Here is a 22994-nt window from a genome sequence, read left to right on the forward strand (position 1 = left end):
TAGTTATGTGGCCCCCACAGGAACAGGTTTGGGGGCCCCTGCCTGGTCTTACTGTTGCTGTTTCACCTCAATCAGTCCTCTACATTTACAATAAATATTTCTAACCCGCTCGTCGCGTCCCTTTTTGTTCAGCCGTCTACAAATTGCGTCAATGTTATTAATGACGTCATTTAATTGCTTCGCCTTCCTAAACATGGACCGGAAGGCTCCTCGGCAGGAACGCTGCTGCAGCGCCACCTGGGGGTTATTATCGACTGTTTCTATGCCAACCGTTGTCAACAAGCCGGCGTGTAGCTCGACGCACCGACAACAGGCAGAAATGTCCGCGGCCGCCGCAGACCGCGTCATCCGGGAGGCGACCGACGAGCTGCTGCGGGAGTGTGCGCTGCGAGGCCCCGCACCGCCGGGCGCGCTGGTGCGCTTCATGGTCGGTGACCCGCAGCGCCGCCGAGCGTCACCGGAAGTGCGCTTGTTTACATGTTTGTTTATTCCCTGCAGGTGAAAGCTGTTCTGCTGGACCCAAGAAACGGGTTCCATGCCGATTGGGCGCTGACCAAAGGCAACGCTCACAAGCTCGAGAAGGTAAAGTGTCTTTAAATAAAAACTATTAGTAGTAGTAGTACTTACAGGAGTAACCCTGAGCCCAACAGAGTATTTGAGCTACACCAGTTATTGTTCATAGAAATGCTAATTTCTTTATTTGACTGTGTGAACATTGGGCCTTGAGGCGGGTTCTGGGGGGCCTTGAGGCGGGTTCTGGGGGGCCTTGAGGCGGGTTCTGAGGGGCCTTGAGGCGGGTTCTGAGGGGCCTTGAGGCGGGTTCTGAGGGGCCTTGAGGCGGGTTCTGGGGGGCCTTGAGGCGGGTTCTGGGGGGCCTTGAGGCGGGTTCTGAGGGGCCTTGAGGCGGGTTCTGGGGGGCCTTGAGGCGGGTTCTGGGGGGCCTTGAGGCGGGTTCTGAGGGGCCTTGAGGCGGGTTCTGAGGGGCCTTGAGGCGGGTTCTGGGGGGCCTTGAGGCGGGTTCTGAGGGGCCTTGAGGCGGGTTCTGAGGGGCCTTGAGGCGGGTTCTGGGGGGCCTTGAGGTGGGTTCTGGGGGGCCTTGAGGCGGGTTCTGAGGGGCCTTGAGGCGGGTTCTGGGGGGCCTTGAGGCGGGTTCTGGGGGGCCTTGAGGCGGGTTCTGAGGGGCCTTGAGGCGGGTTCTGGGGGGCCTTGAGGCGGGTTCTGAGGGGTCTTGAAGCGGGTTCTGGGGGGGCCTTGAGGCGGGTTCTGAGGGGCCTTGAGGCGGGTTCTGAGGGGTCTTGAGGCGGGTTCTGGGGGGCCTTGAGGCGGGTTCTGAGGGGCCTTGAGGCGGGTTCTGAGGGGCCTTGAGGCGGGTTCTGGGGGGCCTTGAGGCGGGTTCTGAGGGGCCTTGAGGCGGGTTCTGGGGGGCCTTGAGGCGGGTTCTGAGGGGCCTTGAGGCGGGTTCTGAGGGGCCTTGAGGCGGGTTCTGGGGGGCCTTGAGGCGGGTTCTGGGGGGCCTTGAGGCGGGTTCTGGGGGGCCTTGAGGCGGGTTCTGGGGGGCCTTGAGGCGGGTTCTGAGGGGCCTTGAGGCGGGTTCTGGGGGGCCTTGAGGCGGGTTCTGAGGGGTCTTGAGGCGGGTTCTGGGGGGCTTTGAGGCGGGTTCTGGGGGGCTTTGAGGCGGGTTCTGAGGGGTCTTGAAGCGGGTTCTGGGGGGGCCTTGAGGCGGGTTCTGAGGGGCCTTGAGGCGGGTTCTGGGGGGCTTTGAGGCGGGTACTGAGGGGTCTTGAAGCGGGTTCTGGGGGGCTTTGAGGCGGGTTCTGAGGGGTCTTGAAGCGGGTTCTGGGGGGCTTTGAGGCGGGTTCTGAGGGGTCTTGAGGCGGGTTCTGGGGGGCTTTGAGGCGGGTTCTGAGGGGTCTTGAAGCGGGTTCTGGGGGGCTTTGAGGCGGGTTCTGAGGCCCGGCTGCTTTGTTTCTTACAGCTGTGTCGACATAAACTCACAGAGGAACGCACGTTGTCTCTGGACACCGTCAGAATGCAGGTGCATTTTGAGATGAACTACGCCTGCAGACGTGAGTGTTGCTGAAATAAAGAGACGGGGGGGGGGGGGGGATAATCAGATATTCAGTTTCAGCACCAAAAAAAAACAAAATCTACACAAATGTAGTAAATAAAAACCAGTTCAAGTTTTTTTTTAATCTTCAGTTGATAAATAAGATATTCTATAAATAATGTGCTCTGAAAAATATTTGCCAGATATGAAGGCATGACGGAAGAAAGAAGGCTAGCTCTGAACATTTAGAAGTCGTCTCAGTAACAACAATATACACAGAGTATATTATACTCGTATATCACAGGTCAGAATGTCAGCTGACTGTTTTTATAGATATTATAAAATTATCCATTTGTTGTTGAAACCCCATTTCTGGACATAGAGCCGCCTCAGAATGGAATCATTCCCATTATTCCCATTCAGAGCGGCACGTTTCTGTAAAGAAAAGAATGAATCTGTTAACGACTGGCAAACGACACGGACGACCAGGAAGATAGGTGACAACATGAAGTAAGGTAGGGATGCCTGTCGCTAAGCAACAGGAAGCCTGTTGCTACGCAACGTGAAGCCTGTCGCTAAAACATGAAGCCTGTCGCTAAGCAACGTGAAGCCTGTCGCTACGCAACATGAAGCCTGTCGCTACAACATAAAGCCTGTCGCTAAGCAACGTGAAGCCTGTCGCTAAGCAACGTGACCCACCCCAGTGAACTCGTTCAGTGCTGTTATCAGCTGAGCTTCACTTTGATCCTCGCGCTGCTTCCTTCCCCTGGCCCAGATGAAAGGTGACTTGGGAAGCACGCTGCACACAGTTGAGCTGTTTTAGCTGATTTCTCTAGAGAAGGTGTTTTTGACTTTTAACATAACTTTCCTTTGAGGTTCAGTCACACAATGAAGACCTGTGTGTCGATGCAGGCGAGCTTCTCGACGGACTCCAGCGGCAGACAGAGCGGAGGCTGCGTGCCGTGAGCAGAGAGATCACCGACAGCAGGGGGCAGACTCCAGAAGAGCTGGATGCTCTGTACCAGAACATCATCTCGTACGTCCTGCTGAGCATGGGCGCGCCTCCAGATGGGACCGCCGAGCGAGAGACTAAAGGTTTCACGCTGACTTGTTACTGAATAAAATGCAGTGGCAGCGTTCATTCGTCTGGAGTTCAGGTTCAAAGTAGTTCTCCCTTTATTCGTCGTGAAGAAAAGAGAACTTGTATTTCTAACTATAAAGTAAAGCCACACGCTGGTGGAGCACATACAGGGAGCAAACTGGAGCCTCTCGCTCAATGGCTCGTCATGTAGAACCACCGAAACCTTTGATAAGTGGGTCACTGCGCTACTCACTGTCCAGCGCCGCCCCCCCAAACATGAGAAACGACAATAACAACAGTGATTTCTACGTGACTGGAATAAACCTGGAAGAGCTCTGACGAAGCCGCACCGTGATAATAGCAATATTATTAATTTAACCTGGTAATCAGTTCAATGGCAAGGTAACGCAAAGGGTTAAAACGTAGAGCGTTTACATCGTGATTCTGCTGCTGATAATGATCATGAGTGAACCTAATGCTGATCAATGATTTCTGCGGTCTTGTCCCAGCCGCCCTGCAGAGCGTCTTACCCCTGACTGCACTGGTGACCTTCATGCTGCTCCTAAAGGAGTCCAAGGAGCAGCGGCTGAGCGAACTCGCCACCATTGTTCCAGGGATCAGACTCCTGAACAGAGCCAGCAGGAAGGGAGGCGAGGAGCCCACGCTCTGTGACCTCGGTACAGCAACCCGTCATAAAGGGGTCCCATATGCACCGTCATGAAACACGCGTTCTGGTTCTGATCCAGAATGAGCTCAGGAACAAATATTACATTTTAACATTAAACCCCATTTATGCATTAAAAAAACAGTTAAAAATGGCTGGCCTATAAAGATACCAAGAACAATCTAGAACCTTCTGGTGCTGATCCAGATCACCGTGTGGACGGTGTAGATCCAGTTAGGAGGGGAACGAGCTGCTTGGGGGAGGTCTGTGCTCTCAGAGTGCTTTTCTAGTTGCTTCTGTGATTCTAATAAAAATATTTTAAAACAAGAGGATAATTATAAAATATTACACATCATAGTGATGTTCAAATTTAACAAAAGCTTATTACAGATTTTCAGCTCAGGTTCTGAATGGAACGTTTTACATATAACACCTGCTGAGTAGGTTTAGAGACGACTTGCAGCCCTGCTAAATCAGTCAATGCAGGTCAGCAGCATTCAATTCAATTCAGTTTTATTTCTATAGCGCCAGATCACAGCAGGAAGTCATCTCAAGGCTTTACAGGATTAGCAGGGAAACACAGAACCCAACTAGACCCACAAGAGCAACGGAGGCAAGGAAAAACTTCCCTTTAACGGGCAGAAACCTTGGACAGAACCTAGGCTCATGGTGGACGGCCATCTGTCTGACCGGCTGGGTTGAGAGAGAGAGAGATAGAGAGAGAGAGAGAGAGAGAGAGAGGTAGGAGATGGATAGAGAAGTGATAGAGAGACATTCACCATCAATCAAAATACAAATACAACAGCTGGATAATATCACATGTTGTGGAGAATTAGGGGTTAATTTAATTAAAAGAATACCATATATGTTTTGCAAGCTGCCCTGAGCCCCACACAACGAGGCACCGGGCCGATCTGACCCGTGGGCCGCAGGCTCTGTAACGTTGTGTAACCATATTTTAAATCTTCACATGCATCGTCATACAAGGTTCGATTCTCCAATAACTTGCAACAATGTAATGTCCCCATTGTGGGATCAATAAAGTTCTCGTCTCATCTTATCCTATCTTGTGCCAATGATGGCGGTTGCATTGTGGAACCTCCCCACAGTTCCCGGGGTCGCTGATGGAGCTCTTCCACTCACCACTGAAGGAATTGAGCGTGAGCTGAGCGCATCGCAGCGTTTGGCATGGAAGTACACGGCTTTGCTGGAGAAGCTGACGGGCGGTGACAGTTTACCTGGAGAGCGTGACGTGTCCGTCGCCCTGCTCAAACAGGCCCTCTACAATGTCAGGCAGCATGAAGCTCTGCTCAAGCGGCTGAAGGTGAGCTAACGGGAGCTGCAGTGTCAAACAGGAGAGGAGAAGATTTGAATAATGATTTCTAAATTGAAATATTTCTGTGTTCCCTTGACCACAAGGCGGACGCACATCAATGTGGCAAACAAATCGAACGCCTGCAGAAAGAGTTCTCGTCACAGAAGAAGCTCCTCAGAGGAGTAATGATGTCCAAGTCAGTCCTACACACTAGAGAAGTGTTCGTAAGTTCCATGCTCACAACGACCGTTAGGACGAAATATCGTAGGAAATGCTCGGAGTATCTCAGTACAGAGCAGCACTCTCACTGGAAGCAGCCCCCGAAAGATGGCTAATTAGCATATATCCATTCAGCCTGTACACAAACAGAAATTCATTTATGATTTTTAATCCTGTGCGTACTGGATCTGTTAATCACAAAACTTGTCCTGCGACAGTTTGTGTCTTTACAGAAAACGTTTTGCTACGCGGACATTAACCCTTTCTGGAGACGTAGCTCCAGTATTAACCCCTTGATGCCACGCAGTCCTGGTTTTCTGTTTGCATGTGGCCTAAATACATGCCCCAGACTGGCTGCTGGTCAGCGTGCTGTCTTTACTCGAGGCAGATGCTCCCTCCTGCCTCTGTGTGGCGCTGTGGCTGCTCAGTGGGAATGGAGAGGATAGCGACTGGACGAATCCCCATTAGCAGTCATTCATGCCAAGAAAAATGTGATTCTACTGAAGAATATTCACAACTAGAATTACTATGTAATGCTATTACTATGTACTATTACTGTGTAACTGTGTAATGCAGGACACACAATTTAACACTGTTAAAATGATCTCAATTGCAGCCATTGTTCAAAGTCCTGGCAAATGTGTGGTCTGGGGTTCTCAAAGAGGCTGAGATATTGAACATTCTCAACAACATAAGACTCGATCTGAAGCCCTTCATCGCCCACGAAGACAAAATCTCTTCTGGAGATTCTTTGGACGCTCTGCTGGAGGCTTCAGAGGTGACGACGGATGAACAGAGAACGACTCAGTCCTCAGGTAGGAGTGGTGTCACCAAAACAAACGGGAGGCCAATGTTTATTGAATTCATTGTTCCATTGTTTTATGCCTTTCAGATCAGCGGATCGTTCCAGCTGAGATGAAACCACAGGAATGGCTTCTGCCCGAAACGACGGCGAACCTGAACCAGATGCCGCTGCAATTTAATGGAGCTTGTGGCTATACGCTTCTTAAAAGAGACGGCCTGATACTTCCAGGTACTCGATACGCTTCTTAAAAGAGACGGCCTGATACTTCCAGGTACTCGATACGCTTCTTAAAAGAGACGGCCTGATACTTCCAGGTACTCGATACGCTTCTTAAAAGAGACGGCCTGATACTTCCAGGTACTCGATACGCTTCTTAAAAGAGACGGCCTGATACTTCCAGGTACTCGATACGCTTCTTAAAAGAGACGGCCTGATACTTCCAGGTACTCGATACGCTTCTTAAAAGAGACGGCCTGATACTTCCAGGTACTCGATACGCTTCTTAAAAGAGACGGCCTGATACTTCCAGGTACTCGATACGCTTCTTAAAAGAGACGGCCTGATACTTCCAGGTACTCGATACGCTTCTTAAAAGAGACGGCCTGATACTTCCAGGTACTCGATACGCTTCTTAAAAGAGACGGCCTGATACTTCCAGGTACTCGATACGCTTCTTAAAAGAGACGGCCTGATACTTCCAGGTACTCGATACGCTTCTTAAAAGAGACGGCCTGATACTTCCAGGTACTCGATACGCTTCTTAAAAGAGACGGCCTGATACTTCCAGGTACTCGATACGCTCGTGAAAAGAGACGGCCTGATACTTCCAGGTACTCGATACGCTTCTTAAAAGAGACGGCCTGATACTTCCAGGTACTCGATACGCTTCTTAAAAGAGACGGCCTGATACTTCCAGGTACTCGATACGCTCGTGAAAAGAGACGGCCTGATACTTCCAGGTACTCGATACGCTTCTTAAAAGAGACGGCCTGATACTTCCAGGTACTCGATACGCTTCTTAAAAGAGACGGCCTGATACTTCCAGGTACTCCTCTACACGCTTGTGAAACTCATCACATGATGCAGAACTGTGCTTGCAGAAAGAGCATTTGAATAATCCCACCTTATAAAATTCAGTCATGAGGGTCCCTGCCTCAGTATGCTGTAAGTAATTCCCATCTGAACATGAATAAAGGTCTCACCAATCGACACTACCTGACGTACAGCTGATAAATACATACATACACTCGTGTTTCCATTTATTATACCTGATTTATAATATCGATAATAAAGATAATATTTCATAGCTTAAGCAACTACTCCGAGGTCAGCACAGTGGCACAAAGGGTAGCGCTGTTGCCTCGCATCAGGAAGGTCCCAGGTTCGAGCCCCTGGAGCCTTTCTTTGCTGAGTTTGCATGTTCTCCGGCTTCCTTCCATCAGAATCATGCATCTTAGGTGAAGTCATTTTCCAATTACCCGAAGCAGCAAAGCCACCGAGGGTAACGTCAGTGCGTTAGACGACACAAGCTTTAAACAAAAGCGCTAACCCTTTGAAGATAAGCATTCTCATTGTAGTCTGCTGTGTTTGAAGTTCGCTCTAATATGTGCCGCTCCTTTTGCAGGTAATCCCCACATTGGAGTCCTGAAACAGAAGGACAAGTTCTACGCCTTCACCTCCAAAGATGCTGCCGTGAAGTTTGCCGCAAATTCTAATGACTTCATAGCAGAGATTGAAGAGAAAGCCAAGCTCTCTCCTGAGCTCATTCATCTCCTCAATCTCCAGCAGCAGCTGTCCTGTGTCATTCCCTACTCTGAGGTCAGGCCTGTGTTCCACATATTTCAGCTCGGGATCTTATTTTATATCAGCTGTTGACTTGTGGCTTTTCAGAAGCAGGCAGAAGACGTCGTACCGATGAAGCCGACCGCCACACGTGAGGGCTGTACACAGACTGACACTCACCCAGCAGAGACAAACATTGACAAGTCGTATGAGTGGAATGAGTGGCAGCTGCGAAGAGAGGCTATTAAACTGGTGAGCTAGAATTCACTAGAAGAATGGATTATAGAAAACAACTCCATCATGTAAATGTGTTACATCTTGTTTTGTATTTCAACATTTTAGGCAAACCTCAGGACCAAAATAACACACTCAACACAGACTGATCTGAGCCACATGAGACGAGAAAATGTCACTCAGACCTGGCTGCCCAAAACCGTTGCCTGTCAGACCAAGAGAGACGGCGAAAGCACCATGCCCAAACCTCAGGACTACGTGACGGGTCTGAGGGCACAAAGAAAGGGACCTGTGGTGAAAACAATCCTGACCAGACCTATTGATGAATAATCAACACGTCCACAAAGCCCTATCTGAAAGACGTGAAAAATAAAGTCTGAGCATGGTATTAGTTTGTATTTGTCTTACTTGATGAGGCCTGGAGAGGTTTCCAAGCAGGGGCCGACTCAGAACACAGCTATGGAATACACTTTAGTGCAGCCTCATGGTAGCTCCTGGAGCATTGCTAGTTCCTCCCTTGTGCCGGTTTCAGGCCAAGATAAATGCAGAGAGTTGATTCAGGAATGGCATCCGACGTAAAGATTTGCCAAACTGCAACATGCAAATCACATTAAATAAGAAAGACATACCGGATCGGTCGAGACCCGGGTCAACAACGACCAGCAGCAGCGTTGTTAACCCACGGGACGCTGCTGGACACTGGATTACTGTGGGACAGAGACAGAGACAAAGAAGAGGAGGAAGACGAGTGCATCAACAACGAGAGAAGAGGGAATGGAAGAGTTTAGGACTGAGAGAAGAGACTTTGAATGTTGGGACGATGACGGGAAAAGCTAGAGAGCTGGTGGACATGATGAGGAGGAGGAAAGGAAGCAAGGAAAGAAGCTGAGGAGCAGGATTCAAGTTGTTTTATAATGGAGGAGAGGAAAGAGGAATGGAGGAGGAGTTATCTTGAAGGAGAAGTTCTTACGCTCCACAGGTAGGAGGTGAGTTAGAGGAGAAGGAGAAGTTCTTACGCTCCACAGGTAGGAGGTGAGTTAGAGGAGAAGGAGAAGTTCTTACGCTCCACAGGTAGGAGGTGAGTTAGAGGAGGAGGAGAAGTTCTTACGCTCCACAGGTAGGAGGTGAGTTAGAGGAGGAGGAGAAGTTCTTATGCTCCACAGGTAGGAGGTGAGTTAGAGGAGAAGGAGAAGTTCTTACGCTCCACAGGTAGGAGGTGAGTTAGAGGAGAAGGAGAAGTTCTTACGCTCCACAGGTAGGAGGTGAGTTAGAGGAGGAGAAGTTCTGGACTGACTTAGATGAAGTGGTTCAGAGCATCCTAGCAGTGAGAGAGTCCTGATTGGAGCAGACCTCAATGGGCGTGTTGGTGAAGGAAACAGAGGAGATGAAGAAGTGATGAACAAGTTTAGTATTCAGGAAGGAACCTAGAAGGACAGATGGAGGTGGACTTTACCAAAAGGATGGAGATAGCAGGAGTTAACACTTATTTCCAGAAGAGACTAGAACATACGGTGACCTACAAGAGTGGAGGGAGGAGCACCAGGTGGACGACATCAAGTGTAGACGGAGCAGTTTAAAGGAGGTCGGTGACTGTGAGGTCGCGGTAGGAGAGAGTAGCCAGCCAGCATAGGCTGGTGGTGAGGAAGAGGAAGAGGACGAAGGCAGAGCAGAGGACAAAGTGGTGGAGGCTGAAGAATGAAGAGTGTTGTGTGGCTTCCAGGGAAGAGGTGAGACAGACCTAGTTAGACGTTTTGGAGACAAGGTCAGAGAGACCAGACTTTGATGGTTTGGACATGTCCAGAGGAGAGACGGGGACTATATCGGTAGAAGGATGCTGAGGATGGAACTGCCAGGGAACAGGACTAGAGGACGACCCAGGAGAAGAGACATGGACGTAGTGAGGGAGGACATGAGAGTGGCTGGTGTTGGGGAGGACGATGCAAAGGACAGGGTGAAGTGGAGACGGTTGATTTGCCTCATGGGACAAGAAGAAAGTACAGGAGAAGTAGTTGTCGTCGCTGTTGAACCCTGATGAGCAGCCCTTACAGAACATGAGGAGAAAGTTGGTGTTCTTGCTCGGGGATAGATTGGCATGTGGACTTTGGGCGGACTAAGACTTGAACCAACAACCTGATAGGTGGACGATGCTCTTAACAGTCTTGCCTTTGAAGTATTCTCATTGATTTTTTGCTTGAACTGCAATAAATACATCATATTACTGTTTCGTTTCACATAGAATTCACATAGGTACTAGTAATAAACTGCATTTTATCGTTTTATCTATTCAGTAGAAATCAGTAACAAATACTGTTGAAGCAGCATCGTTATGCACTGATGATGGAATAACTTGATGTGCAGATGGCAGATTGTCTGCTAAATGTCAGGAGTGAAATAAGTTCCCATTTACATAATTTATTTTGGAATCATTTATTAAGGGTAGAAACATACGCCTCTATCATTAAAGCCTAATCAGCACAATCTGGCTAATTCTCTAAATACAAGATTATGCATTCAAATTAAACGTGAAACAAGACAGGAACTAAAATGATCACAAAAACAAAACACCCACAGTGTACCTGCTATACCTGAGCCGACTGCCGTGACTGTGTTCAGCCTGTGGCTGTCGATCGCTGTGATTCTGAGTGGCAGTAAACAAAGAACAATGGAATTCAGAACAGTGCACAAAGACTGCGTGCTCACTAATGTCTGCATTGAGGTTCAAACAGGGACCAGATGAAACGATCAGCCCTGACAATGACCTAACAGCTGCTGTGTAACTGCGAATCTCCACTGACTCTCTTTGCCATGCGTTGTTTTAGGTCTGAGGCTCACAGTCAGACAGTCAGACATATCCGTCTCACTTTGTGTCCCATTCACAATGCACAACCCGGCACATGTTGGGTCTGTGGAAAGTGCTTCTCAAGTGAATGAGGTCTGCTTGATTGGCACAGCGTTGGTGTGAACTGTACTGAACAGGGACTGTCCTGCTGTGGGGGAACAAAGAGTAGAACTCCTACAGTCTGGTATTTATCTCATCTTGAAATTACCTTTGTCCATCTGTGTGTCCTTTTGGTGCCCAGCTGTGAAGAGGCACAAAGATGAGGGAGGTTCACAAGGATGAGACAATACAAGAGGGTTTACGATACTTTGGTTGCAAATTGCATTTCATACTAAGAGTTTCCTTTTAGTATAGTCTCTGTCTCTCGACAGGGACTATGTCGGTAGAAGGATGCTGAGGATGGAACTGCCAGGGAACAGGACTAGAGGACGACCCAGAAGAAGAGACATGGACGTAGTGAGGGAGGACATGAGAGTGGCTGGTGTTGGGGAGGACGATGCAAAGGACAGGACTAGAGGACGACCCAGGAGAAGAGACATGGACGTAGTGAGGGAGGACATGAGAGTGGCTGGTGTTGGGGAGGACGATGCAAAGGACAGGGTGAAGTGGAGAACAATGATTTGCTGTGGCGGTGCTGATTTGTCTTTTTGGGACTGCATTTTTCTTCTTTACAAGACAGAAAAGCCTGAATATATGAATTTCTCCACCTGGAGATGTGTACTGTTAGAGTTCAGGTTCACCAAGGTGAGGTCTGTCGGAGTCCTGCATGTGCTAGGAGTACATACACCAGTATACAATGTTGAAGAGGATGTAGGAGCCGGGGAAGAGGACCCGGGAGTATTTGTCTATGGCGTGTGTTTCGATCCAGACACTGCTGTAGGAGCTGGAGCCCACATGGCCAGTGACCTGGTCACTCTCCATGGCCAGCTGCGCCAGCATCCGCCCCTCTTTCAGCCGGTTCTCTTCCGACATGCCGTAGGCCCCTGTTGTGTTGGGGTCCGCCTCACTGTAGCTGCTCGACATCATGCCGGGATGGGCCAAACCGCAGGTACATGGAACCTACAAGGAGAAGCTTCATTATATGGCGGGGTATTACTGCATTGCGCTTCAGCAAATGTAGAAGTACCTGGTTGGAGTTGAGCGCTTACCCTCCCTATGAGTTTTCTCTCCTTTCGCTCCTGTAAATTCGACAGGTAGTTGACGGCAGCATACTCGATGACGGACAGGAAGACAAAGACGAAGCTAACCCAGAGGTAAATGTCCACAGCTTTGATGTAGGACACCCTGGGCATGGAGGCGTTGACTCCAGTGATGATGGTGGACATGGTGAGCACTGTCGTTATACCTGAAGCAAGTTCAGAGCAGCTGAAACAGTCTCATATCGGCAGTTCAGGAACAGCAATAAGTTATATCGGTCTGATAGAAGTGTTCTTTGTGCCGTTCTTATTTAGATGCTGCAACTCTCAGACATATCCTGGAATAAAAACCTGCTGGACTCAGCCACACGTGATCTTTGTTGGAAGTGGAATACTGCTAATATTAACATATTCACATGATACATTTAGGTGATAATCAAGTGCAACTTTAGTTTTTAATAAATAAAAAGCAATAGCTCAATAAAATAAAATCAAACACCTTTTCTCGATAATTGTTCATCTCGATGCCTGATAAGTGGACGGCAGCTTGATGCCCCATGGAGCCCCATCGCCATGGAGATTATCCCGTACATGCTGATTGTTCCCTTTATTGGGGGGTTGTCATGGTTCAGTATTTAGTACATTTCCTGCAGAGTTTTCTGCTTTGCATTTGTTATTTATTTGTCTGTTTCTCTTGCCTGGTTCATTGTTTGCAGCTCATTCCCTCTTTCTATGTTCAACTTGAGTTTGTTGTCTTTTGGAATAGAACCTTACACACACTGCTAAGTATTTTAGAAATAATTCACTCATCAAACACAATCTCATTTTATTTCAGAAAACAATATCTACATTTTAAGAAATAGTTCAACTCCACTGAAGATTGATTTCCAATTTTCCAGTCATTGACAGTGTTTTAATGACAACGCCATTGGAGGAATGTCATCTTGGAATGCTTTCAAGTTCATATTCTGCACTCTTTGGTAAATGTGCACAATCTATACCAAACGGAACGTTCTCGATCCACCCTGACTTCTGCTCTGGATGAACTCTTACCCAGTGGCACTCTGGCAGGGACGGCCCTGCGGTCGATCCAGAAGGACACCCAGGACAACATGACCATCAGCGTGGCAGGAAAGTAGGTCTGCAGCAGGAAAAAGAAAACGTGCCGCCGAAGAGTGAAGGAGATGTACAGACGGTTGTACCAGCCTGCAAGAGGGTGGAAGTTACAAGCTGCAGAAGGTACCTTCATCAAAGGACAGCCCTGCACTTCCTGTCCGTACCTGTGCTGCTGTAGAAGGCCAGCCTGGTGGTGGTGTGGAATTCCTGGATTAGGAACTGGGAGAGAGAAATTTGTTCATCTGTGTTTAAAGACCTGTTGCCTTCTTTCCAGTACAGCATGAGGTCGTCATCGGTGTACGCATCTGGAGAGACAACGATTATGTAACTAACTAATCTGAAGGTGGCGCTCTATACTGGATAGAATAGAATGGAATGAAGGCAATTGGTTGATCACATGAGTCACTTACAGCTCTCTATTTCCAAAAAACACGTCTGAGTATCCAGAGGAAATCGACTCAGGTCCATACTGCACATGGATGTCACTGTCACCCTGCAATAACACAACATCAAAAGAAACGACCTCGGCCACGCTTCACAGACAATCTTCATGTGAATTTGGACAAAGATCAAAGATGTATTTTTTAAACTCAATCACACAAAACATTGTTTTACCCAGAGCAGTACCGTATAGTACCCAGAGCAGTACCTGATAATACCCAGAGCAGTACCGTATAGTACCCAGAGCAGTACCTGATAATACCCAGAGCAGTACCTGATAGTACCCAGAGCAGTACCTGATAATACCCAGAGCAGTACCTGATAGTATCCAGAGCAGTATCTGATAGTATCCAGTGCAACACATGATAATACCCAGAGCAGTACCTTATAGTACCCAGAGCAGTACCTGATAGTATCCAGTGCAACACTTGATAATACCCAGAGCAGTACCTTATAGTACCCAGAGCAGTACCTTATAGTACCCAGAGCAGTACCGTATAGTACCCAGAGCAGTACCGTATAGTACCCAGAGCAGTACCGTATAGTACCCAGAGCAGTACCGTATAGTACCCAGAGCAGTACCGTATAGTACCCAGAGCAGTACCTTATAATACCCAGAGCAGTACCTTATAATACCCAGAGCAGTACCGTATAGTACCCAGAGCAGTACCTTATAATACCCAGAGCAGTACCGTATAGTACCCAGAGCAGTACCGTATAGTACCCAGAGCAGTACCGTATAGTACCCAGAGCAGTACCGTATAGTACCCAGAGCAGTACCTTATAGTACCCAGAGCAGTACCGTATAGTACCCAGAGCAGTACCGTATAGTACCCAGAGCAGTACCTTATAGTACCCAGAGCAGTACCGTATAGTACGCAGTTTGCTTGGTAGCAGTTACCGCTTACACTGTGTAAAATGGTGCGTGTTGCTCCTCCCACTCCCGTCTGCTAACCACACTGGCAGTACTACCATGAGGTAGATATCTTCAGGTTTTAAGGTTTTGGGACATTTTAATGTGCAAATGCCACTATACTATATTTGAATGGCCACGTTCGGTTGTTTTCCTATTGGGCCCTGCTGACAGGTGGACTTACCTGAGGCTGTAGAGGACTTTGCCGTCGGGGTAAAGCCGAAGCATGACATTGTCAGTGGTGGTGTCATGAGTAAAGGATCTCTTAGAGTGGACGAAAAACATGTCAGGCACCCAGATCTTCTTCACCAGACGACTATCAAAAGTCATGCTCTGGTTGGTGTTGCTTCTGTAGGACAGACGTTCATCTTTCCAGTAGTGCCTCAGATACAGGGTCATGGTGAAGTCCTGAAAGATGGAAAAACTGATCCGTGACACGACACGTAATCTTCGCTGATGATACTTGCAGTTTGCCGACATACCATATCCACCTCTGATATGGCATCCAAACTTTCAACCTGAACATCCACTCCTACTGGTACTGCAGGTCCTAGAGAAATATGAAGCAGCTTCAGGAGACGCAGTTCAGCCAAAGCAGCACGACCACATTCTGCTTCACGGCAGACAACGGGGAGCTTCTTAGAAATAGCCAAACCCAAGAACTGAATCTGTGCAGATCTTACAGCAGCAGTCAGAGATCCCAAACGCACCTGAAAGCATTTCATTCACCCTTCTCAGGGTGAAATCTTCACTGTAGTTCATTCACGCTTTGATCTTGTACCGCTTAGCGGGTTGCTGGAGCCTATCCCGCCTTGCTACGGGATTCTGGATCACTTTGAACATTTCAGTAACATTGCAGTCAATGGAGCTTCAAAATGTGTTCCTCAATATCCCAGTTAATTATTGCCCGATGTTTATGGAATATGACACAGTCATGTAGGGGGGGGGGGGGGGGGGGGTCTCTATCTCACCACCAAATTTAATCCGGATCAGATCCGAAATAAAAGGAGTCCGTAAAAAAAATATTACATTTTAACATTAAACCCATTTATGGATTCAAGAATCGACTCTGATTGTATAAAGATACCAGGAACAATCTAGAACCATCTGGTGCTGATCCAGATCACCATGTGGACGGTTTAGATCCAGTTAGGAGGGGAACGAGCTGCTTGGGGGAGGTCTGGTCTCTCTGAGTGCTTTTCTAGTCATGTTATGTGATTTCAACAAGCTGGATACTCATTTTCCCACGTGAGCATATAAACTGGGATATGTGGCTTTAGGTTTTGTGTAAGGACTGAATGATGATGTCACTAATGACCCGCCTGGACTAACATTCTCCTACTCGGCTGCACGGTGAGATAAAAATGACCCGACTTACCCCCGAATCCGGGCCGCATTGTGAAGTCATGGTCGTTGATTCTCAGCAGCTGATCTGGCTTGGCAGCCCGGGCCTTGGTGATATCAGGGCTCCTCTTCATTATGGGACTGATAATAAAACAATGTTCAATTTGAATTTTAAGAATTCACTCTCATGACAATGTCTTTGTTCTATCAATCCTTCCGTACATTAACCGAACAACATCTCGCACCATTTCCTTCACAAGCTCGTCCAGTAACTGTCAACGTTTTGCACAGACAAACCAACTGAATAAATGGGGACATTTAAAATGAATAGACAAGCAGCACAGCATGGGGGTGATGCTACAGGGAAGCTAACCGCTACAACACAAGCAAGGCATGATAAATGATCTTAGAGTATCGACTTTTGTTCATATCATTGATGAATGTCAAAAGCTTCCCAATAGCCCAGAGACTTCTACGATTTTTGTCCGACTCATTATTTACTCGCACAAATGTCAGGAGAGCGACGGCAAATGTTCTCAGTGAAGCTGGAATGAGCAAAGACTGTTAGTTAGTCAGTTAGTGCATGTACCGTAATGTAGTACTAATGTACTGCAATACTCATGTACTGTAATACTCATGTACTGTAATATTCATGTACAGTAATACTAATGTACGGTAATACTCATGTACTGTAATACTAATGTACTGCAATACTCATGTACTGTAATACTCATGTACTGTAATACTCATGTACTGTAATGCTCATGTACTGTAATACGAATGTACTGTAATACTCATGTACTGTAATACTCATGTACTGTAATACTCATGTACTGTAATACTCATGTACTGTAATACTAATGTACTGTAATACTCATGTACAGTAATACTAATGTACGGTAATACTCATGTACTGTAATACTCATGTACTGTAATACGAATGCACTGTAATACTCATGTACTGTAATACTCATGTACTGTAATACTCATGTACTGTAATACGAATGCACTGTAATACTCATGTACTGTAATACGAATGTACTGTAATACAAATGCACTGTAATACTCATGTACTGTAATACGAATGCACTGTAATACTCATGTACTGTAATACTAATGTACTGCAATACTCATGTACTGTAATACTCATGTACTGTAATACTAATGTACGGTAATACTCATGTACTGTAATACTAATGTACTGCAATACTCATGTACTGTAATACTCATGTACTGTAATACTCATGTACTGTAATGCTCATGTACTGTAATACTCATGTACTGTAATACTCATGTACTGTAATGCTCATGTACTGTAATACGAATGCACTGTAATACTCATGTACTGTAATGCTCATGTACTGTAATACGAATGCACTGTAATACTCATGTACTGTAATACTCATGTACTGTAATACAAATGCACTGTAATACGCATGTACTGTAATACGAATGCACTGTAATACTCATGTACTGTAATACTAATGTACTGTAATACAAATGCACTGTAATACTCATGTACTGTAATGCTCATGTACTGTAATACGAATGCACTGTAATACTCATGTACTGTAATACTAATGTACTGTAATACAAATGCACTGTAATACTCATGTACTGTAATGCTCATGTACTGTAATACGAATGCACTGTAATACTCATGTACTGTAATACTCATGTACTGTAATGCTCATGTACTGTAATGCTCATGTACAGTAATACTAATGTACTGCAATACTCATGTACTGTAATACTCATGTACTGTAATACTCATGTACTGTAATGCTCATGTACTGTAATACTAATGTACAGTAATACTAATGTACGGTAATACTCATGTACTGTAATACTCATGTACTGTAATACTAATGTACTGTAATACAAATGCACTGTAATACTCATGTACTGTAATGCTCATGTACTGTAATACTCATGTACTGTAATACTCATGTACGGTAATACTAATGTACGGTAATGCTCATGTACTGTAATGCTCATGTACTGTAATACTCATGTACGGTAATACTCATGTATGGTAATACGCATGTACTGTAATGCTCATGTACTGTAATACTAATGTACAGTAATACTAATGTACGGTAATACTCATGTACTGTAATACTCATGTACTGTAATACTAATGTACTGTAATACAAATGCACTGTAATACTCATGTACTGTAATGCTCATGTACTGTAATACTCATGTACTGTAATACTCATGTACGGTAATACTAATGTACGGTAATGCTCATGTACTGTAATGCTCATGTACTGTAATACTCATGTACGGTAATACTCATGTATGGTAATACGCATGTACTGTAATACTCATGTACTGTAATACTCATGTACGGTAATACTAATGTATGGTAATACACATGTACTGTAATACTCATGTACTGTAATACTAATGTACTGTAATACAAATGCACTGTAATGCTCATGTACTGTAATGCTCATGTACTGTAATACTCATGTACGGTAATACTCATGTACGGTAATACTAATGTATGGTAATACGCATGTACTGTAATACTCATGTACTGTAATACTCATGTACGGTAATACTAATGTATGGTAATATGCATGTACTGTAATACTCATGTACTGTAATACTGTAATACTAATGTACTAATGTACTAATGTACTGTAATACTCATGTACTGTAATACTAATGTACTAATGTACTAATGTACTGTAATACTAATACACTCTAATACTAATGTACATTAATACTCATGTACTGTAATACTAATGTATGGTAATATGCATGTACTGTAATACTCATGTACTGTAATACTAATGTACTAATGTACTGTAATACTCATGTACTGTAATACTAATGTACTAATGTACATTAATACTCATGTACTGTAATACTAATGTATGGTAATACTCATGTACTGTAATACTCATGTACTGTAATACTAATGTACTAATGTACTGTAATACTCATGTACTGTAATACTAATGTACTAATGTACTGTAATACTCATGTACTGTAATACTCATTTACGGTAATACTCATGTACTGTAAAACTGATGTACTGTAATACTCATTTACTGTAATACTCAGGCACTGTAATGCTCTATTCAAAAATGATAACAAACATTGTTTTAATAATTATAGACCGATTTCCTTGTTGCCTCAATTCTGGTAAATTCTGGAGAAACGTTTCAACTCTCGACTTGATAACTTCCTCGAGAAACATCACATAATAAATGAAGGTCAATATGGATTTCAAACAAATAGATCGACTTCTATGGCGATAGTTGAGGCACTTGAAGAAATCACTCCTGCAATGGATCTGAAAAAGTATGCAACTGGTATCTTTATAGATCTAAAAAAAGCTTTTGATACTATTAATCACCCATTGTTACTCAATAAGCTGGATAAATATGGGATAAGAGGGGTGGTTAAAAGGTTATTTAACAGGAAGGGTGCAGTTTGTGCAAATGGGGCAGTGCTTGTCACATACACCTGACATTGCTTGTGGTGTCCCCCAGGGGTCGGTTTTGGGTCCAGAGTTGTTCAATATATTTATAAATGATATTTTTAATGTATCTCAAACATTAAAACTCTTCCTGTTTGCAGATGACACAAACATATTCTATAGTAGTGATAATTATAAGGAGCTTGTAAATACAGTGAACAAGGAGCTAAATGCAATAAAGAAGTGGATGGACACAAATAAAACTAAAGTAATGATGTTTAGGCGTCTAAAAATGGATTCAGAACTGCAAATAACTATTGAAGGTATCCCAATTGAAAGGGTTTTTGGGTGTTATTATTGATAACAAATTGTCATGGAAACCTCACGTCAGACATATAAAAACTAAGATCTCCAAAAGTCTCTCCATAATGAACAAAGTAAAGCCATACCTAGATGAGAATGCTCTCCGTACCTTGTATTGCACTCTGGTACTTCCATACTTTACATACTGCATTGAAGTATGGGGGAATACTTATCAGAACACAACAAATCCATTATGCATATTACAGAAATGAGCAGTACGGATCATTCACAAGGTTGGATTTCGGAATCATACTCATAACTTATTTATTCAGTCAAAGTTGCTTAAATTTATGGATCTGGTGAAATACCACACTCTAGTAGTTCTGTTCAAGGCATTTAACAAATCATTACCCATTAACCTACAACGTTTTTTTACTGTTCGAGCAGTTTTTAAACTTCCTCAAGTTCGAACCACGCTCAAAAGTCTTTGTTTGTCTGTACGTTTCCTCTTAATAAGCTTCCTCCTGTTTGCAGGTTTTTCCCATTGGATTGAGTTTATGCAGCACAAACACATAATCTCATGACCTCCCTCATTCTGAAGGATAAGAAGGGATTATTTAGGATTTAGTGAAATACGCTTAAACTGCCCATCCACCTCCACAGATACGGCTAACAATAGCGTGATTCCAGTGTTGTCTTCTCAGTCCAGTTATGATGCTGTAATCTCCAATGGATAATTCAAAACGCTGTATTTGTCCCCGAGGGGCAATTTAAAGCAAGTTAGAGCAGCTTAGTGAAATAGAGCCAGGACTCAGCAAAGTGCTGTGTGCATTACAAGGTCAGCTAGGGGGGTGCAACAGGACTACACAGCAGTGTGTTATGTTATGAAGGGGGGGGCACAGCAGCACTACACTTCTTAGGCAGGGGGCATGTTGTCTCTGAGGATCTCCTCAACGTTAGAGGCAAACCTCAGGTGGCTGGTTTAAAGCGTGCCCAGGTATCTCCTCCACCTCCACAGCCCCCCCTCGGATGGGGGCAGAGATAGCCTCTGCCTGCTGGCTCAGCTTGGTGGAGAATATCACAATCACCTCCTTTGCTTTGGAGGAGTTCGGCTGGAGACAGGCGTCCTCACACCAGCTGGTAAAGTCCTGCAGACAGAGCAGCGGTGTAGATTTGGGGACCGGGTCATCATCAAATGTAACCAGACAGTCCGGCTGATTGGACCTGCAGCCCAGCAGGGAGCCGGCGGAGTCGGAGCCGTTCACCAGCACCCTCTGTAACCGGTTGGTTAAAAGGTGGATGATCCACAAGGTGAGCTGGTGATCCAAGTTTTAGAGGTTCATCAGTTTCTCAGCGAGGACATGAGGCTTCGTGGGGTTTAATGCAGAGGAGAAGCCCGCAGACAGGAGCCTGGCGCTGGTGTTGGGGGGTGTCCAAGTGTGTGTGGATGGTCTCCAGTCCACTCCCCTCCCCTGTAGTGGGTCCATCAGGAGATCCACAGTCTTGGTGATGGAGCTTTTAACGAGAGCCACAGGCCCCAGGTCATTCGGTGTCTTGATGTGGCCCTTCTTGGGGATGACAATGGCCGTGGAATCTTTCCACTTCTGGGGCACTGTGCTGCAGTTCATGGAGGCCTGGAGCAGCTACTGGAATACACCCCCCCAGCCGCTCAGCACAGAGACTCAGGGTCCGCCCCCAGAGGGGGTGCTGTGTTCACCACCTCTTCCCTGCTAAAGGTGATGGTTGAGTCGTCTGGATGGAGTGAGGAGGTGAAGACCTGCAGCTCTGCACTGTTATCTCTGACCTGGATGTGTTTACGGCTGGGTGTTGGACAGGTCACAGCAGCCATGTTCTTCAGGCCCTGCCAGGCAGCGTACCCGTTCGGGTACCTGAACCAGCATAAGAGACATGCTGGCCGGATTTGAAATCCCTAAATCAGGGTCAGTAATAGCATTATATCATCATAACACAAGCTCCCCCCCCAGGAGAGGGGAAATCCCTTTTCTTCATGGAAACCGAACCCAACATGTTCCTTCGTTACCTTCCATTGTTGAGCTCTATGTTGACTCGAAGGTCAAACCTGACATTTTACTTTTCAGCAATCATCCCGAGCCCGTCACGGCGATCCTAACTCAACCCAGCTTACGTTCTTTATCAGTCCCTCTAGCGCTTCACCTTTCATAACCTGACTCCACCATCAACAACAGGTGATGAAAAGCATCTGCAGCTCGCTGGCTTCAGCCTCTTCATCATCAGCATCACCTGCTTTACTTCTGTTAAACACGTGGCCAGTCCCTGACTCCTCCCCAGAATGCCATCTGGTACCCGAAATGCTACGTCTGGATGTGGCCCCAAACGATGTAAGGGGCCACATCACAGACGGTCCTGGTGCAAGCCACTGGCCCTCCCCTGTAATCCTGCTGACTGTAGAGTCACCTGAAGGCTTCAGCGCCCTGAGGAACAACAGCTTCCCGTTTCATTCACAATTACAACAGGATCCACTTTGAGATCCATCCCGTCTCCTTCACGTCATGCAGTGTTTGGTACCGGACAGACCTGTTGCGGCGGTCGGCTTGACGTGCTGGGCCTTTGGCAGACGGCTGTCCCGACGCAGCGACAACCCAAACCAGCAGCAGGTTCAGCAGGACCACGTCCGGATCCATGACGTCCAGCGTCCTAAGAGTTGTAAAAAGTCCCACTACTCTTCCCGGACAGAGCGCACGTCCCATGCGAGTTGCGATGCGTCGCGTCGCGTCGTAGTAAAAATCTGGATGCCACCGTACTTAATCTCACAGAGGAGGGGGAAGGAGTTTCTCCTAAATCTACAAATCCTCTGCATCAGCTGGCTCGGATGGACGCAGCGCGCCTCTTCCCGGGCGGCGCCGGCAGGCTGCTGCGCTTCTGCTCATCCAGGCAGAAGCCGCCGGCGGTGCAGCTCACCAGAACGCCGGACCCGATCTGAGGACGCACAGCCCCGCCCGAAAGGGAGCAAAATCCCCCCCCTCGTCTGGCAATATTTCAATTTGTCTCTTTTTTCAAGTTGTGAAGATCAAGATTGATGATAATAGTCTGATCAATTATAATGATACTGACAGTCATTTGATAAACTTACAGGGAGTATCTGAAATACTCTGAAACACATTGTATATTTGAAAGCACACCAACTAGTACCAATACAGGCCTTTATGTAACAGAGTTAATCCATGGTGAAAGCTCAGTACACTAATACTGCACTCTGTCATTGAGGACATGTACATGCAGGACTCATCAATATGTCCTTCAGCCTGTCCATCGCTGGTGGATTTTATACTAAAGTATA

At 46.1% G+C, this 22994-nt stretch overlaps 2 protein-coding genes across 2 annotated transcripts; one reads left to right on the forward strand and one right to left on the reverse strand.

Moving 5' to 3' along the window:
* The first annotated feature begins 319 nt into the window (after positions 1-319).
* cfap206 (cilia and flagella associated protein 206) lies at positions 320-8524 on the forward strand. Its single transcript, XM_068754031.1, has 12 exons — positions 320-427; positions 499-582; positions 1976-2066; positions 2960-3142; positions 3638-3805; positions 4902-5116; positions 5212-5331; positions 5943-6141; positions 6219-6359; positions 7756-7949; positions 8022-8165; positions 8256-8524. Exons 1-12 carry the CDS (start codon positions 320-322, stop codon positions 8475-8477), a joined length of 1869 nt encoding a protein of 622 aa, XP_068610132.1. The 3' UTR covers positions 8478-8524.
* A 3233-nt stretch (positions 8525-11757) lies between these two features.
* On the reverse strand, positions 11758-16076 carry LOC137909027 (gamma-aminobutyric acid receptor subunit rho-1-like). Its single transcript, XM_068753435.1, has 8 exons — positions 15971-16076; positions 15075-15142; positions 14777-15000; positions 13649-13731; positions 13403-13543; positions 13176-13328; positions 12135-12331; positions 11758-12045 (listed from the first exon to the last, which is right to left on the reverse strand). The coding sequence occupies exons 1-8, from the start codon at positions 16068-16070 to the stop codon at positions 11758-11760; spliced, it is 1254 nt and encodes a 417-aa protein (XP_068609536.1). The 5' UTR covers positions 16071-16076.
* Positions 16077-22994: the final 6918 nt, after the last annotated feature.

The sequence above is a fragment of the Brachionichthys hirsutus genome, chromosome 20, assembly GCF_040956055.1.
Source record: "Brachionichthys hirsutus isolate HB-005 chromosome 20, CSIRO-AGI_Bhir_v1, whole genome shotgun sequence".
NCBI classification, from domain to species: domain Eukaryota; kingdom Metazoa; phylum Chordata; class Actinopteri; order Lophiiformes; family Brachionichthyidae; genus Brachionichthys; species Brachionichthys hirsutus.